The sequence below is a fragment of the Equus asinus genome, chromosome 1 (assembly GCF_041296235.1).
Source record: "Equus asinus isolate D_3611 breed Donkey chromosome 1, EquAss-T2T_v2, whole genome shotgun sequence".
In the NCBI taxonomy this organism is placed as follows: Eukaryota; Metazoa; Chordata; class Mammalia; order Perissodactyla; family Equidae; genus Equus; species Equus asinus.
This window is the reverse complement of record NC_091790.1, coordinates 169479859-169496855: the sequence shown is the minus strand read 5'-3', so window position 1 is coordinate 169496855 and position 16997 is coordinate 169479859. Positions and strand designations below refer to the sequence as shown.

The following is a 16997-nucleotide window of genomic DNA, read 5'->3' as shown; positions in this document are numbered from 1 at the left end:
TTCCTTTGTGGACCAAAGAAAATTCAAGTTTGATTTCATGGGCTCTCTTTTTGTGTTTTGGACTATAGATTTATAAGAGCATAAAATATTAAGCCTTCTAAAGGATGGTTACCACTCAGAATGGTGTCCTTTCATGATGTTAATTAAATACTATGACAGACACATAAAAAAAAATCTTCTTAGGTACAAATACACAAAACATGTTAGATCATGTTTTTTCTTCTAGTGCACTTGTTTTCTACTTTTTAGAATAATAACAATGATATCACTTATACAGAAACCCATTCTCTTAAAAGTTAAGTTTTGGTTTGCATGTATATTTATAGTTTCTGTTTTTGGAGTTGCTGCTTTGCCAGTTTTATCAGAAGTGAAGCAAATGTCTATTGTCCTGCGTGCTCTCCTAATTTATATAAGCAATTTAATGTCAGATGAAGGGCCTAATAAGTTTTGAGTTTAACTCTAGGATGAAGAGCAACTGGAAAAGCGATGAGTCCTCAAATAGTAAATGATTTTCAAAATATCAAACTTTTTTCTCTTGTAGTGAAAGATTTTTCTTGAGGCTGAATAGAAACGGGCTGCCCAAAGCCCCGGATAAACCAGAACGACATTGCTCTCTCTTTGTGGTAAGTGGATCTTGTTTCAACCAGGAAGTGGATTCTTCTCATTGTACTTTATGTTACTTAAGAGAAATAAATTATTGTGAGAGAACGTAGTGAATTTGCTTAAACTTTGTGAATAACACACAAATAACAGTAGTGCCTGGAATTCTGAATATCGCCATTCACAGTCACACCTTTTCTCCTTTTGTGTATGTTAGAGCCTGTTAGACAGTTACTAAAGGACAGTGGTGATAGGGCTCAGCATGGCCTGTGGCGTCTAGTACATACGTACTTAAAAGATGTTTAAAGAATGAGTGAGAGGTTGAAATAACAATTGGCTTATCTTTTAAGTATTGCTTAACATTATAGACTTACAGTAAAGTTGATTGTAATGGTATTTTTAGAACAGGATTTGAACTATTTGCTTCTGCTACAAAAATTCTTTTAAGAATATTCACATTCATTTTTGTCTTTCTTCTGTTATTTGTGAAAATAATGTGATATGCCCTTTAATGCTTCTGCATACTTTATGAGTTCTAAAATAACCACACTTTGTTTTTTGGTAGGATTTGGGTAGCAGTGAGCTAAGAAGGGACATCTATATCACTGTGCACATTATCCGAATCGGTAGGTATGACACTTGTCAGAGTGATAAAAGCAGGGAGAAGAAATGCTGAGAGGTCTCAGTGTAGTTATGGTTTATTTGCTCTCTGGATCAGAAAGAAGTCAAAGCCAGATTTGAATCCAAGAATCACAGAATTTTGGAATTGTTCCCTGACCTCCCCAAACTCACATACAACCTCCTCACCCACCATGAATAGATTTTGTTTTCTTTCCATATAGGTCATTAGCTAGTTTGTTGTGTTTCATTTTGTTTTATTGGACTACTTAAACATATTTGATTCAAAAATTTGGTATGTCTTTTTAAATTCTACTTTCCGATAATAGCATAAAATACTTTTTTTTTAAAGACTTTATTTTTTCCCTTTTTCTCCCCAAAGCCCCCCCAAACATAGTTGTATATTCTTTTTTGTGGGTCCTTCTAGTTGTGGCATGTGGGACGCTGCTTCAGCGTGGTTTGATGAGCAGTGCTATGTGCACGCCCAGGATTCGAACCAACAAAACACTGGGCCGCTTGCAGCAGAGCGCGTGAACTTAACCACTCGGCCACGGGGCCAGCCCCTAAAATAAACTTTTAAGAGCTGGATTTCCTACTAGTTTTTATGAAAACTTTACACCAGTGGGCATTTTCCACAGTGCAGAACGTTGCAGAACATTATTATACAAGGTGCTCTAAGGGTAATGAAATACTGAATACTGTGTATTTTTTCACTTGTATAATATCATTAGCTTTATTAAAGGGTCTGAGAAAACCTACAGGGAAAAATTAAAATGCCTCTTTAACTTTGTTGACCCTAGTTTTCCACACATTTGATTTGACTATGAAAACATTTATATAATATAACATTTATTAACATCTTGCAAACATACTTTGGGTGTTCTACAGTGAACTTGTACAACAGAGCCGGAATGTGTTCACTTGTTTTTGTGCATGAAATGCCTCTAAAAGCAGGCATTTTATAGCAGTAGAACTGGGTAAGATGAGGAATGTGTAGCCTACACAGTTTTTCTGTTAAAACTAACCAGCTGATACTGGGAATTGGTTGCCACTTCTTCACTAACTGTGCTACATGGTTTGCTTGGGAATACTTCGGCAGGATAGTAATCTCTCTCCATGCAATCCTGCGTAGTGATCTTTATAGTCTTTTATTTTATGCACGTGATAACTGCATCGTGCACTGAGAGAGACTATAAAACATGTTGTCATTCCTACATAGATTTTTCTATTATTTTTTCTCATAAAAATCTGTTCTGAAAACCTGTTTTCATTTTATGCTATTTTTATATTTGAGAGACAGTGGAAATAAAAAACAACATAAATTGTTTTTGGTTTTGTTTTAATTTTCTTTTTATAAATGAGTATGTGGGAAAAAATTTGGAAAGAATCTTTTAAAACATTGGAAAAGTTGGAATGCATGCTGCTGTGTGTTTATGAGATAAAGCCTCTGTCTGTTCCCAGGATGGCAGGGGTGCAGTTAGTTATGCAATTCTTTGCGGGTTTTTTTTTTAATTCAAATTTGTAATACCAATTGTTAATGTAACGTGTGGTTTTGGATATCTTCATGTAAACATTCTTAAAATTTGAATATAATCTTCTATAGCATTGAGAGGAAAAGTAAACCGCTTTTGCCTTCAAAACTTTTTAAAAGGTATCTACAGGTTTTTGGTGGTAGAAACACACATAGCAGAGTGACGGCATGCCCTGCTTGCCCGTGGCCTGGGTGACTCTGTCCTTCTCTCACTGGACTATTGCCGAGGAAGCCACTTGAGTAGTATTACCCATTACAGGCTGCCTTTCAAATACGTGGTGTTTGATAAGTGATTGTGTTTTCTACTCAGGTTTTTATGATTATTGCATTGTCAGAATGAATGTTGAATCAGAAATTACCAATCTCCCCTCCCCCTGAGCTTTGGTCAAATTAATATGTCTTTGAGATTACTGCAAAAACTTGCCTAATGATCATGCTTAGTGGTTTGATATTTTGAGACTGAGGAGAAATAAGATTTAAGGTAAGACGCTCTAAGAGAGGTTAAGACTTAGTCTGCTGCAGTGAAATTAAGGACTGGATGGACAACAATCCTAGGGATAGACACTTCTTACATTTTCTAGCATGTCCTTGTACCTGCTTTAGTAGGAAAAGGACATGCTGACCCTCACTAGCTGCAGAGAGCAGAAGTAATAACACCTTGCCTTGGAATTTAACCCCAGATCTCTTTTTTTTTTGAGGAAGATTTGCCCTGAGCTAACATCTGCTGCCAATCCTCCTCTTTTTGCTGAGGAAGACTGACCCTGAGCTAACATCTGTGCCCATCTTCCGCTACTTTATAAGTGGGACACCTGCCACAGCGTGGCTTGATAAGCAGTGTGTAGGTCCGCACCTGGGATCCAGACCAGCAAACCCCAGGCTGCCAAAGCGGAGGGCACAAACTTAACTGCTGTGCCACTGGGCCAGCCCCAAACCCCAGATCTTTGATTGGAGAGAAGGGGAACAAAAACAGAGAAATGGTTTCATATCCTCCTGCCCATTCCACTCAAGTTCTTTCCACCTCTGTATCACCCCTTTTGGCTTTTAGCTGGTTGCTAAATATTTTTACCTTTCCCCACTCTTACCTTCCTTCCTACTTAGACCATTTTGCTAGAATTTGGACCAAACTCTGAATCTTACTAATCCTAGAGTTGGGAGCATGAGGATTGGCATCCAATAGGCTTTTCAGTACAGAACTTAGACCAAAGGTTTCCACAGAGCCAGGAAAGAAAACTTAAAATTGGGTGTCTGAATACATGAGTGGTGTGGAGGTTTGGGAGTTACGGTTCACAGCGGTGAGAGAGTGACAGAACTTCCCTGGAGAGTCTTGTCAAGTTGCTGTGAGAGAACACTTTCTCATCTCCGCTGTATTGCCGTCCGCCCCAAGAACCCACTGTTTTTTCTTTAGTGCACTTCTAACTGAAGGGGGTAGAAAAAAGGAGTGACATGCATGCCATGTATAAACTCCCAGGAATTTAGAGTCTAGAAGAGTCCTTGGGAATAATCTTGTTGAGAGGTTCGAGTTTTTTGTTTTATGTTTTTTTTAGCTAATAAACTTCTTGTATGAGGTTAAATAACTTTAAAATACTCTACTCAGAGATTTTCTATTGTCTCCGTCAGCTTGCATTTACAAGGAAATGATTAAATGGGAAAAAATTATATTTCAAATCGTGATATCAATAAAGGTTGGAGTATATATTTCATCCTAATACAGTCTGTAGTAGTAGTCAAAATAGAGACAAACTAGACTTTTTTTCCATTTAACGAGTGACCAAAATTTTAAATTTGTTTAAATCAATTCTGTAAGTGAAAGTATGATTCGTTGATAAATAAATTCAAATGTGACATTATAAAAGGTTTGATTTGCAGGTGAAATTTATAGTAAAACATTGATAATTGGCCACATATTACACCATCAGGTCATGAAAACATGATTTTTGATATTCTTACATTTTGCACAACTAAAAGCAACTGACTTATTTTGACCATGTTTTAGTTTTGATTCTAACTGATAAAATGAGAGGTTTTTGAGCTGCTATTTGTAAGCATTTCCCTGGAAATGATTTCTTACAGAGGCAGTTTTTATTACTGAAGAATGAAAGCCAAATTGGGTATTGCCATCCCTTTTTGTCTATTTAACGTTGGACTGGCAAGTGCTAGAGTCATCTAAATGTGCTGTAGGACAATTTTGCTCGGATGGAAACCATCTATAGGTGTGTTGCTAAGCATTGGGAAACAGATTTGCAGATTTTTTTAAAAATTATTTTTCTTCACATTAACTTGTTATATTTCAGCTTCAGTATACTTTCTGCTTTCTGTCTTCAAAATAATTTGTTGGTAATTAAATACAATAATAAATTAAAACAATATTTGAATAACATACTTAAAAAGATATAGCAGTTTAAACAGCTGAAACTGTGTCTGAGTGATAACCATCCCAGGAGGTTTCAGCGATTGGCTTAGTTACCGTCAACCTGAGCCCTGAGTCAGGGAAAGGCAGGCTCATTTGGTCCCCTAGTTTACTAGCTGTACCTTCAGAGAATCTTAAACTACTTCCTTTCAAAGGTGAAATATTTGAATGAGTTTTTTGAAAATTGAATTTTTTTAAAAATAGGGAAATAAAATAGGCACCATTACTGCTTTTATTGATGCGAACCTCCTGGAGTGCCTTCCTGAGTCCTTGGGGAGAGGGTTCCCAAACCTGGGATCAGTTCCTGTCTTCGTGTTTCATAGATGATAACTGATGCGCAGAGTTAAGCCTGAGGTCACATAGCTAGGTGGTTGGCGAGGAGAGTGCAGAAATGAAGCAACGTCTTCTGTTGCCCCAAACCTGTGTCGTTTCCATCGCCCAGTCCCATTTCACGTGGCCTGTCTTGTAGCTGTATCTATTTAAGGTGTGCTAATCAATGGCTCCTTGGGCCATGTTTGCTTTGTAATTGGACAGGTCGAATGGGGGCAGGAGAGAAAAAGAATGCCTGTAGTGTCCAGTACCGGCGACCCTTTGGCTGTGCAGTTCTTAGCATTGCTGACCTGCTGACGGGAGAGACCAAAGACGACCTCATCCTGAAAGTGTACATGTAAGAAGCACGCGTGTGCTGGGGGCTGGGGCGGGTACAGAGGCACATGTGGCTCCCACCTGGTGATGCTACTTTATGTGAAAGAGCAGGGATGCGTTGAGTTTATGAGCCATTGCTCAAAAGCTCAGTAATCTGTAGACTGGCTGCAGGTGAGCCCACAATTACCATTTGCCAGGCAGAGGAATTACGAAATTGAGAACCAAAGAATATAGTTCATCAACTGAGTGAACCGTCCACTGTAGAGTATCTCCTCTGTGAGTTTAAAACCCTAACATTTCTTTATCCCCAGAGAGTTAATTTGTTCTTAGAAAATGGAAATCGTTTTTAATATAAATTAATTAGAATTAGGAAAGGCAAGTTCAGGTGATTTCCCTTCTCTTTATATATTATGAGTTTGCTAGGGCTGCTGTAACAAAGTATCATAAACAGGGAGGCTTAAGCAACAGAAATGTATTGTCTCCCTGTTCTGGAGGCTAGGAGTCTTAGATCAAAGTGTCAGCAGGGTTGGTTCCTTCTGAGGGCTGTCAGGGAGAATGTGTTCCATGCCTCTCTCTTAGTTTCTGGAGGTTTGCTGGTGGTTTTTGGCATTCCATGACTTGTAGATGCATCACTGAGATCTCTGCCTTCATCTTCACATGACCTCCCTGTGTGTGTGTCTGTGGCTGTGTCCAAATTTCCCCCCTTTTTAAGGACGTAGTCATATTGGGTTAGGGCCCACCCTAGTGACCTAATTTTAACTTGATTACCTGTGTAAAGACCTTATTTCCAAATAAGGTCATATTCTGAGATATTAGGGGTTAGGACTTCAACATTATCTTTCTAGGGGGACACAGTTCAACCTGTAACACTTCACTAAGAAAATCACGTAATGTATTCCAAATCCTAAGTTAAATGATGTTTAAAATGCACGTGATTTCCTATCATCCCACCCGGAGCACCTCCCCATAGGTGTGGAAGTTGAGAGTTGACGTGCGGTGATATCCCCAGAGCAATCCCGCTGAGGGTGGAGAGGGTGGGGGAGGTGCTTTCCACATTCCTGGTTTGAGGACCACACCACTGACCACCTCCGTGAGCGAGCTTGCTTTAGTTTCGTGTTCTGGCAGTTGAGTTGATATATCCAGTGTCTGTCAATAGTTTTTTCAGATGTGGAAGTAATACAACCGGCCCACTGCCTCTGGGACATATACTTCAAATTGCTTTTTGACTATTCTGCAGGATTTCATGGATTTATCTGTTCTCCACCTAGTGCCCCTGGGACCTCTGCTACACATTTGCTAATTAGTTGACAAAGATTTGTCTATAGCCTGTGTTTAGGACCAGAAACTCTGTTTATCTCTTTTAAGAGAGAGAAAATCGATGACGCTGACTTTAAACTTGAAACCTTGTGGTGAAACTAGTGGAGAGTAAGATTTACTACTCTTTTTATCACATGGCAACCCTCAATTTTGGTAGTTGGGCTTAAATCCATGGTAATCCACTTTCCAAACTCTACTGGTGGTCATAAAATACAATTTGTTTGAAATAATACTGGTGTTAATGGCCACCTTGCACAGTGCTTACTATGTGGGAGGAACTGTGTTAAACATTTTGCATGTATGTATCATGTCACTTTTTCCTCATAACAAAACCTTGAAGCAGATGTTCAGTTTTACACATAAGGGGACAGAGAGGCTAAATAACTTGCCCAAAGTCACCTGGCTAATAAGAACGGGAGCCAGATTTGAAGTTAAGACTGTCAGACTTTAGAACCTGAGCTCTCACGTTACCAGGTTGTATGTTTCTGGGTGTTATTTCACACCACTGTCTGGTAATGTGATAATGACGCTATTATGTGACATTGCTTTTTAAGAAAACCAAAATTCTTCACAAACACAATCTCATCATTTCTTTGAATAGTCTCTCCAGGTGTGGGTAGGAAGTGTTATATTTATCTTGCCATTGGGAAAACTGAGGGACCAACAGTTGCGTACATCACCCTTGATTATGCAGCTGGCTAAAGAAGACCCATGAATCCCAGCTCTGCTTATGGGAGACACAAGCTCTCATAAAAATAAATTCTACTGCCCTTTGTGGTTTTTATTGTCTGCTTTTTCATAAGTATCAAATAAGATTTGGGGTTATTCTTGCTGGAAGAGTGATCTCTTAAAAATGCCAGTTCAGCAAATTATGAAGTGGTTACAAGAGGAGTACTAGCCAGTCAAAACAGTCCCTGTAGATTAAGAAGGAACTTGAATTTAGTGAAACATTTTAGGGAAGTGCCAGTTAGAAATAATTTTGAAGAAATTTCTGTTAAGGTGACGGATCCTTAGCCCATCTGGGACTCAAATATAGAACAATAACAAGGACCTCATCTGAGTCTGGAAGATAGTTACATACTTTGGGAGCTTTGATTTTATTTGGAGTCTTGTAGGTTAAAAGCATGAATTCTGGAGTCACTTAGCTATCTAATAGGAAGCAAGCCATCTTTCTTCCTTCCCCACTGAGCTGAAATAAGAAAACTGGAGGCAGGATGTACCAAATGGCAATTTAGTGTCTTACAGCTGGACAGGTGGGATGGTTTCATTTCATCTTAATTTTCCAGCCTTCCAAGATTCAGTGCTCTGTTTGGTATCCTACTGTTAACTGGCTTAAAAAATAACCTCCATCATGTTCATCCTGGAAAAGCCTATGGTGGTGAAATAAATAAATATGTAAGCAAATTGTGAATTATTGGCTACAGACAAAATCACGAGGAAAAGGAATCTGTACTGTGGAACATTTTGATTGATAGTGTATGGAACCTTGATATTCAAGACTCTTGGCAGGGAGCATTTGTGGTTAATAAAAGACAGTAGCGAATTTACAAACATGTGCAGATGAGAGAGATTCTCCCTGGCCTAATTAGGAGAGTCCTGTCATTAAAGAGGGATAACAGACTCAGATATTTAGGAATGATCAGGAGTTGCCAGTCAGAGGGACATCCAACCATTCATTCCTGGAGCTGATGTTTTTTAAGCATTCACAATGTTCGGAGTACCAAGGGAGACACAGATATCAAGCAGTCCTAGATCCAATCCTCAAGAACCCAAAGAGTCTCCTAGATGAACTACGTCATGTAAACAAAGATAACATGAGCTGACAAGTGATACGAGCTAAAAGAACAAGGTAGAAATGGCTGAGAGAGTGAAAAGGCAGAGATGTGCCTTTCAGCCCAGAAGTGGAAAAGGCTTTGCCAGCCTTTTGCCAGTGCAAGTTGTATTCCCCTCAATTTCATTTTGCTTGGTTTGTTGCATTTTGGTTCTAGCCGAACTTGGTCAGGTTATTGTAGGCAGAGACTTGCTAACACACTCTAACATTTATTGAGCATTTACCATATACCGGGCATTATCCTAAGCCCAAGCTTAGTTAATGTTCTAGTATGTTACTCACATTTCACAGATGAAGAAATCTCGGCACAGAGAGGGTAAATTACTTGCCCAAAGAACATAACTCAGTTAATAGTGAGGATTCAAATCCAAGGAGTCAGATGCTTAGTCTGTGTTCCCCTGTGTGCAGTGTTCTCTGAGATTTTGATGGGGGAGAGGTGCTCTCCGAATCTGTGAGTTGTTCATCCTGGTTGCCTCTGGCATGAAGTAGGTGGCCATGCATTACCAGATATGGGCATTCCTGCTCATCTTGGGGCAACTGTGCTGAAAATGACAGTCGAAGTGAGTGGTTGGAAGCTCCAAGGAGGTTTAAGGAAGCACGTTATAGTAGTTATACCAAAAAGAGCAAGTGTGCTGTTAAGGTCATTGCTTGATCTCAGGCATCCTCAAAGCTTAACAGATTGTTAATGTTTTTATAGGTGTAACACGGAGAGTGAGTGGTACCAAATCCACGAGAACATCATCAAAAAGCTGAATGCGCGCTATAATTTGACTGGCTCCAACGCAGGTGAGTATGTGAAGTTGACGACTCTCCCTGCGCTTTTCATTTCAGGCCCTTTCTTTTATCTGTGTAAGAAGGAAATGACCTGCCCTTTGTTTTCCTCTCTGTTCATTCCCTATCTTTAAAAATGCTCAATCAACATTCTGGTACATCTCCCTTTGCTATGATAGGTTTGTAGCTATTATTGTCTCTAAAAAATGTATTCTGTTCTGATTTGCAACAAGGCAGAGTGTCTGAATTTGTTCAATGGTACCAAGTCTTGAGACCTCTAAGTTATTACTGATTGCTAAAAACCTAATGCAGTTATGTTTGAGCTCATGACTATTGTGTGGAATAGGATTGATGAATGGAAATCTGTCAGTAAGGTCCAGGAAAACCATGCTTCACTGCCTATAGCTGGAAGCAACATTATTGTACTGGAGAACAAACATGCAGGCTCACGTACTGAAATTGGCTAAGAAGGAGAGTGATGCCGACTGCAGTGTCATGTAGAGAAAAATGTGTGTGCACTTGTTCAGAAGGGAACTGAAATATAGCATTGTAAGTTATATGTAATATATTGTATGGTACATAGTCTTATCCTAGTAACATATTATTGAATATGTTGTACATATACTGACTTCTTTAGGTTTGGTCAGTAGACAAAAACTTGGTGAATATTGTGTGCTTTCTGTCCCCCCTACAAACCTATGTTGAAGCAAAATAAACTGTGCAGCTGTGTGCTTTCATTGATGTAAAGAAACTTCAAATTAAGTAAGCTGTTATTTGAACTGAATGCGTTGTTTTTTTAAACTGATTTTTAAAGTACCTTGAATATAGATATTTGTGTTAGAGTCCAACTTGTCTGGCAATTAGAAGAACCAGAATTTAAGTTCAGACTGCCCTTTTTTCAGACCTGCACCCATTTTGCTAGGCAAAAAATGACCCACAAAGAAAAAGTAACTGCAGACAGAAGCTTTGTGGTTCAGTTCATTGAGGGCGTAAATATCCACAATCATGCATGAGGCAACACTTCAGGTTGTAATAAGTGGTGAGGTCAGTTTTCTCCTCCCTCTCCCAAGAGCTGGGGAGGTAACTTGGGTTTTATTGGATTCACACTAAGTCCTCCATCTCCCACTAAATAAACAAGAGCCTTATACTTACTGTTGAGGGCGGAGTCCCTAAAGAACCAGGAGGAGATGGTAGAATACAACATGAAGTGAAAAGTATACTTTAGAAACTGGTACATGCACTTGTCTTTGCATTTCCTGTAAAAGAATTATAATAGCACTTATTGTGTATGGGACCAAATGATTTCATTTAAATGTACCTTCAGTAAAATGGTAGAGCTGCTGCTTTTTAAAAACTTATTTTGCTGAATTTGTTGGTAGACTTCTAGCCAAATCCAATAGTTTTGTTTTAAACCTTCTGGTGTTTCTTGATACCAAGGATTATTTTTTATCATTAAATACACTCTAGACCTGTGCTGTCCAGTTCGGTAGGCACTAGCCACATGTGGCTATTGAGAAGTAGATATGAGGCTACTACAGCACCACGATTGAGGTGTGCTGTAATTGTAAAATATATACCACATTTTGAAGACTTGGTACAATAAACTGAATGTAAAATATCCCATTAATAATTTATATAGTCATTACATGTTGAAAGATAACATTGTGGAGATATTGGGTTAAATGAACTATATTACTAAAATTAATTTTGTTTTCACTTTTTTAAAATGGCTACTTAGAAAAATTTTTAGTTCATTGGTGACTCATATTTCTGTTAGACAGTGCTGCTCTGGACTTGATTTAAAGGATTTTTTTTAAGTTCTTTTCATGCCTTGCAAACAAATTTGTTATGCCATGCTCCTTTCCTTCTGCCCACTAACTGTGGAGAGGGGAGTCTGTGGCCCTTGTGTATCTTGTTCTTTCTCCCCAAGAGTGCTTTTACTCTTAATTTGCTTACATTTGCTTCCTTATGTGAATAAATAAATATAAAACTAACCCTGGCCCTCTGATTTTTCCCATGTATTCCCTTCCCTCTCTACCATCATAGATGCAGCCTTCACTAAGCAGAATGTGGGGACCGCTGCGACACATTTCTTTCCCAACTCCTTGTCAACTCCCAAGCCTTTCTTCTTTGCAGTATGCCTCATGCAGAACAAACTTCCTCTGTTGTTGTGTTGTTTGAATATATCATTGTCCTAACTCTGAGGGGATACCCAGTTGCCTCCTGAAATCATGGCGAAGTTCTCGATGATTATACCTCCAGATAGATTCCTAATGTAATTGATTCTATATCCTAGGAAGCCTCTGTTAGTGGTCAGGGTTCCAGTCAAGCCAAACCACCAATTTCTCTCTGCTTACAGACAGGAGTCATCACTTAGAGAGTATTGCCTCTAAGAGCCTTGCCTCTAGAAATAGGATGTCCTGGGTGTGGATCACACTTTTACTGGGATAACAGTAGCATCATTTTTTAAGGATGGAAAGATTTTATTGTGAGGATTAAAAGACAAAATATATGCAAAGCGCATAGCAGAGGACTTGATTCATAAGAAGGGTCTATTCAATTTAGGTATTATTGTCGTTCACTTACTCTGGAGTCATCATCTGGAATATTTTACCCCTTCGTGTTGTCAGGTCACCTTGTTTCATTTTCTCAAAATGGATCCTCGTGTGATCTGCTTAATGAAGACGTCAAGAATAACATAGTTGGATTATTGATAGGCTGGATCATTCAACCAGCCCTTCCTACTCTTTATTTCTTCCATCTTGTCTCTGCTGATTTGATTGCTACTATCTCTTCTTAGGTCTTTTAAATTTAATTGTTATCATTCTGATTACATGGATTAACTCCAGGAGGGAAGGGCAGCACATTTTGTTTCCTTGGTGCTTAGATATGCTCACATGTTCCATGTGCTTAGTCAATTTTATTGACCAACTGACCACTTATTTTTGCTGGAATCCTGAGTGAGACTACCAGACAGTGAGATCCAAAGTACCTTATTCCCTGAGTGTTAGCTTCTCTGCTTACAGCCACTGTCCTGAAATGAAAAACGACATGTTGCATCTTTGGGAAGAGTGAAAGAAGCCATTGTACTATAGAGCCCTGTATAAAGGGTTTCCCCTCCCTTTAGCAGAATCCATCCTCTCTTTTGCTGCCTTCTGTGATACTTAGATTCCTAAGCAGCCAAATGTATGCTCTTTGTACTTGGCTTCTGCTGCAAGGTCCTGTCTGCTCTCTTTTCCTTATGACCCAGACCCTCTCCATCCTTCTCCCTTCAAGCCTGAGTCCCAGCCAGCTGCACGCAGCCAGCATCTATCTGCCTTCCATTCCTCTGGTCTCCACCTGATCCCTTCCAGCTCTCTCAAGCCAAGGCAAACCCAGCCCTAAGCCTCATCTCTCCAAAATACTGCTCCAGAGAGAGAAACTCAGGAAGAAACTTTAAGAAATAAACAAGCCCTTTACTCTTTCCACTGAAGTTTCTACCCTTCAGTCTTGGTGGGTCGTCTGTTCTCTGTCTCCCTGATCTATTCCCTGTCTTGAGAAAAGGCCGTTATAAGAACAACAGATAGGTATTCAGGAGCTGTTTGCCTTTATTATTGGAAGGGGGCAAAAAATAGTGAGGGAAACAACAATACACGAATTGAAATTGGAAATTGGGGTGCCCTAATGTTCAGACTATCACAATGGCTAGATATGTTGACTTCCATCGTTTTCTCCTTGGACCATGGAATTGTTGATTAAATGGAAGCAGTGCAGTCAAATGTTTTCAAGAGAATTGAGTTCACTCAACAAAGTATCTGTTCCTGCTTTCTTCCTGCTATTCCTTGGTCATTGTTACTAAAAAAGAAGAAAAGAATAACTTTGAAATTAGTTTTGAAACACATTTTACCGGCTAATTTCCAGGCCCTTTATGCTTCATTGAAGTCCTCCTAATTCTTGGAGTTGTAATCTTTTCTGTTTAATAGATATGGGAACTCGTCTGGTTAGCTGGCGTTTTTCCTTCTAACCTAAGACTTATGCTGCAAAGCTACATTAACCACTATCTTTGTTGAGTTTAGAAACTGGGAGAAAATTGCAAGTGATCCATTTGACTTTTAAAGATTAAAAAAAAATTGAATTAATGTATCTCTACGGTTAGATTTATTTAGGTTGAGTAATTCAAAATTTCCAAAGTGGTGCTCTGTGGGAATTTTAAAATCCAAAAGTAATATTGTAAGAATTTGAAATTCTAAAAATATTCATTAAAATGAGCCTGGTTTAGGTTTGTTGAGCAAATGGTTATTATAAATGTCACCTCTGATAGACATTAGCAGTTGAATTCGAGGAATGTGAAGTAAGACTGAACCAATATGATTTCCTGAGGCAAATTCAGTTCTGTGACTTGAAATAAATTGTGTAAAACTCATTGGCTCTAGTTCAGTATGTCCTAAGAGAAACTTCAAAATCTTTTCGTATTCTCTGTGTATTTGTGAAATCCCAACTCCTGTAGTTTGCACATGTAGCTTACAACTAGAAGAAATCGTTTCTGCTAATCAGGTCAGTTTCTACAGCCTTCTTTTTGCCTTAGTAAGATGAATGTACGTGGTTGTCTTCCTGCCAATTGTACTTTTTAACCCCCATGGAAGGGTAAAAGGAGTTACCTAGATAAAGAGACCACGTGTACAGGGAGAACAGGTTAACTTCGCACGGGACGTAAGCAGTGTTCTTTCTTTGAGGTGAAAGGAGGCTTTTGAGTGAGTCAGATTGCATTTCAGGGGTTGAACATCCTATCTACAGGTACCAGTGTAGTCATTTAACTCAATATTGTTGAATTGGACAATTTTAAAGGATTGTATCAATGCTCCTGACTTCTGAACATTGCTTTTAGAAACTTGGCTTTCTAATATTATTAAAAGAAAACTGGTACTTATTGGCACCATCTATTGGCTAGAAATATAGTATGTGACCTTTTGCTCACTTTTGGAATTTCGTCATTATCAAACTGTGCTCTCTTCTTTATTGTTTTTTTTTTTTTTTTAAAGATTTTATTTTTCTCCTTTCTCTCCCCAAAGCCCCCCGGTACATAGTTGTATATTTCGTTGTGGGTCCTTCTAGTTGTGGCATGTGGGACGCTGCCTCAGTGTGGTCTGATGAGCACTGCCATGTCCACGCCCAGGATTCGAACCAACGAAACACTGGGCCGCCTGCAGCGGAGCGCGCGAACTTAACCACTTGGCCATGGGGCCAGCCCCTCTCTTCTTTATTGTTTTAAAGTTTTTATTTTAAACTAATTTTACTTACAGAAATTTTGTAAGAATTCCTAATTTCTCAAAGGTTAACATTTTACCACATTTGCCTTATTCCTCTTTCTCTCTCTATATATACACACTGATATATGTATATATATACTGTTCATATATAGAGATATATGGGTTTATATATGTTTATATATATGTGTGTACACACATATATATGAACTCTATATATAGTCATTTAATATTACTGAATTGGTATAATTCTTAAGGATTGCATCAGTGTTCCTGGAGTGTATGCACACATACAAACACATATACATATATACACACATATGTACATATCACACATACGTACATGCGTTGTCTCCCCTCAGAACTGTTTGAGAACAAATTGCGGGTGTGAATCCTCTCTACCCCTGTTTACTCCAGGACATGGCAACATAACCACACTACAGTTATCAAAATCAAGAAGTTAACATTGACATAATACTCTTAGCTAATCTGTAGACCTTATTCAGATTTTGACAATTTTCTCAACATCCTTTATAACCAAAGAAACCAGGCCATGTTGCATGCAGTTGTCATATCTTTTCAGTTTCCTTTAAACTGAACCATTCTCTTTTAATGATAGTGAAGAGAAAAGATATAGGTCAAAATTTATTAAATTATACTTTAAGATAATTCTTAAAGCTTCATGCAGTATTAAAAAAAACAAGTAATAACACACGCGCATTTGCATATACAGCCTAAACCATAGACAAGAGTAAACCACGTTAAAAAAAAAAACAAGTAATAAGCTAATAGAAGCAGTGATTAGCACTTAATTTTCTTCTCTAAATTACTTATATTTTGCTAATGTAGATATAATCACTAGCAGTATAGTTTGGAAGCTTTGCTATATAGAAAAAATTTTCAGTTTATAGCAAGGATTTCAATCAGTTAAAATAATCAGTTATTAAATTGCACTCATATATGTTATGTTCTATATATATTTTCAAAAAGTGGTTTTTGGCGTGTGGCTTACTGTATGCTTCCTGTCGTTAAAAAATTACAAATAAGTAATAATAGTTACAGTAAAAAAGCAAACAAACAAAACTTTGTTAACTTTGACATAATCCTCAGTGTCTATCATTGAAATGTTGATATCCCAAATCAAAATAAGGATGGAAACTTTAAGATGAAAATTCTTGTTTGTTAAAAAGGAAATGTTAATTCCCTCTGAATGGTTTCATCCATTCCTACAATTATGGCTTCCACTATTTGCCAAGGGGCCCCTCTCCATCTCTCATTTCTGGTCAGTAAATGTCTTTTCTGGTTTAGACTCAATGAAAGGAAACAATTTGAGATGTCTCTTATGTCTCTTAGTTTGACATTCCATGACTTATTATGTATTGCTTCAGTCTTATTTTCTCTATAACTCTTAGCCCTGGGCTAACCACTTCTTTAAAGAAAACATAAAAGCCTTCCCAAAACTTTGAAATAACAGATCTGTGGACTAACAGTTATAATCACAAGATTATTTGCTCATACTTACCATACCTTCACATGTTGGAAGGCAGGTCCTAGTAGATAGGGTTACCTGTTCAAAGATGTTCAGATCTTCAGGTGAGACTTCAGAAGGTCAGATGCTCTGATTTATCTTCAGTTGTATCAAAATTGCATCCTTTAAGAGTTAATTTGGTTTAAGGAGGCAGTCAGCAAAAACTGAATAATACTGGCTGAAAGTCAGGAATCAAGGTGTGACTATTAAGAAAGGGGAGTGATTTTCTTTCTTCCTTTGTTTTTTATTTTTTTTTTTCATTTTAAATTCACTTTGAAAGTGCATCTGAAAGAGGAGATGCATCCCAAATTTGAGCAATAGCAACAGTAAGGACATAAGTGTCTGGGTTTTCAAGGATGACAGTCTTAAAGGACAGCTGTCATTTGGTAATCTGGTCCTGCTGGGTAGAGGCTTTAAGCAACTGTGTCCCCTCCATCATGTAATTAACACAACATTCAGCACTCCTCTAGTACGGTCTTGGCTCCCATCTTATTTCTTCATCTAAC

General features: G+C 38.3%; 1 protein-coding gene across 6 annotated transcripts in view; it reads left to right on the top strand.

Annotated features, from left to right (window-relative positions):
- Positions 1–16997, top strand: part of DOCK4 (dedicator of cytokinesis 4) — a 429709-nt gene that overhangs the window by 220896 nt on the left and 191816 nt on the right. For all 6 annotated transcript variants that reach the window (XR_011503969.1, XM_070512024.1, XM_044764600.2 and 3 more), the window contains exons 9-12: positions 542–623; positions 1166–1226; positions 5691–5823; positions 9647–9735. Coding sequence is in view for 5 of the 6 variants with exons in the window: in XM_070512024.1 (XP_070368125.1) it covers positions 542–623; positions 1166–1226; positions 5691–5823; positions 9647–9735 (365 nt within the window). In the remaining variant the exon portion in view is untranslated. The remainder of the gene's footprint in view (positions 1–541; positions 624–1165; positions 1227–5690; positions 5824–9646; positions 9736–16997) is intronic.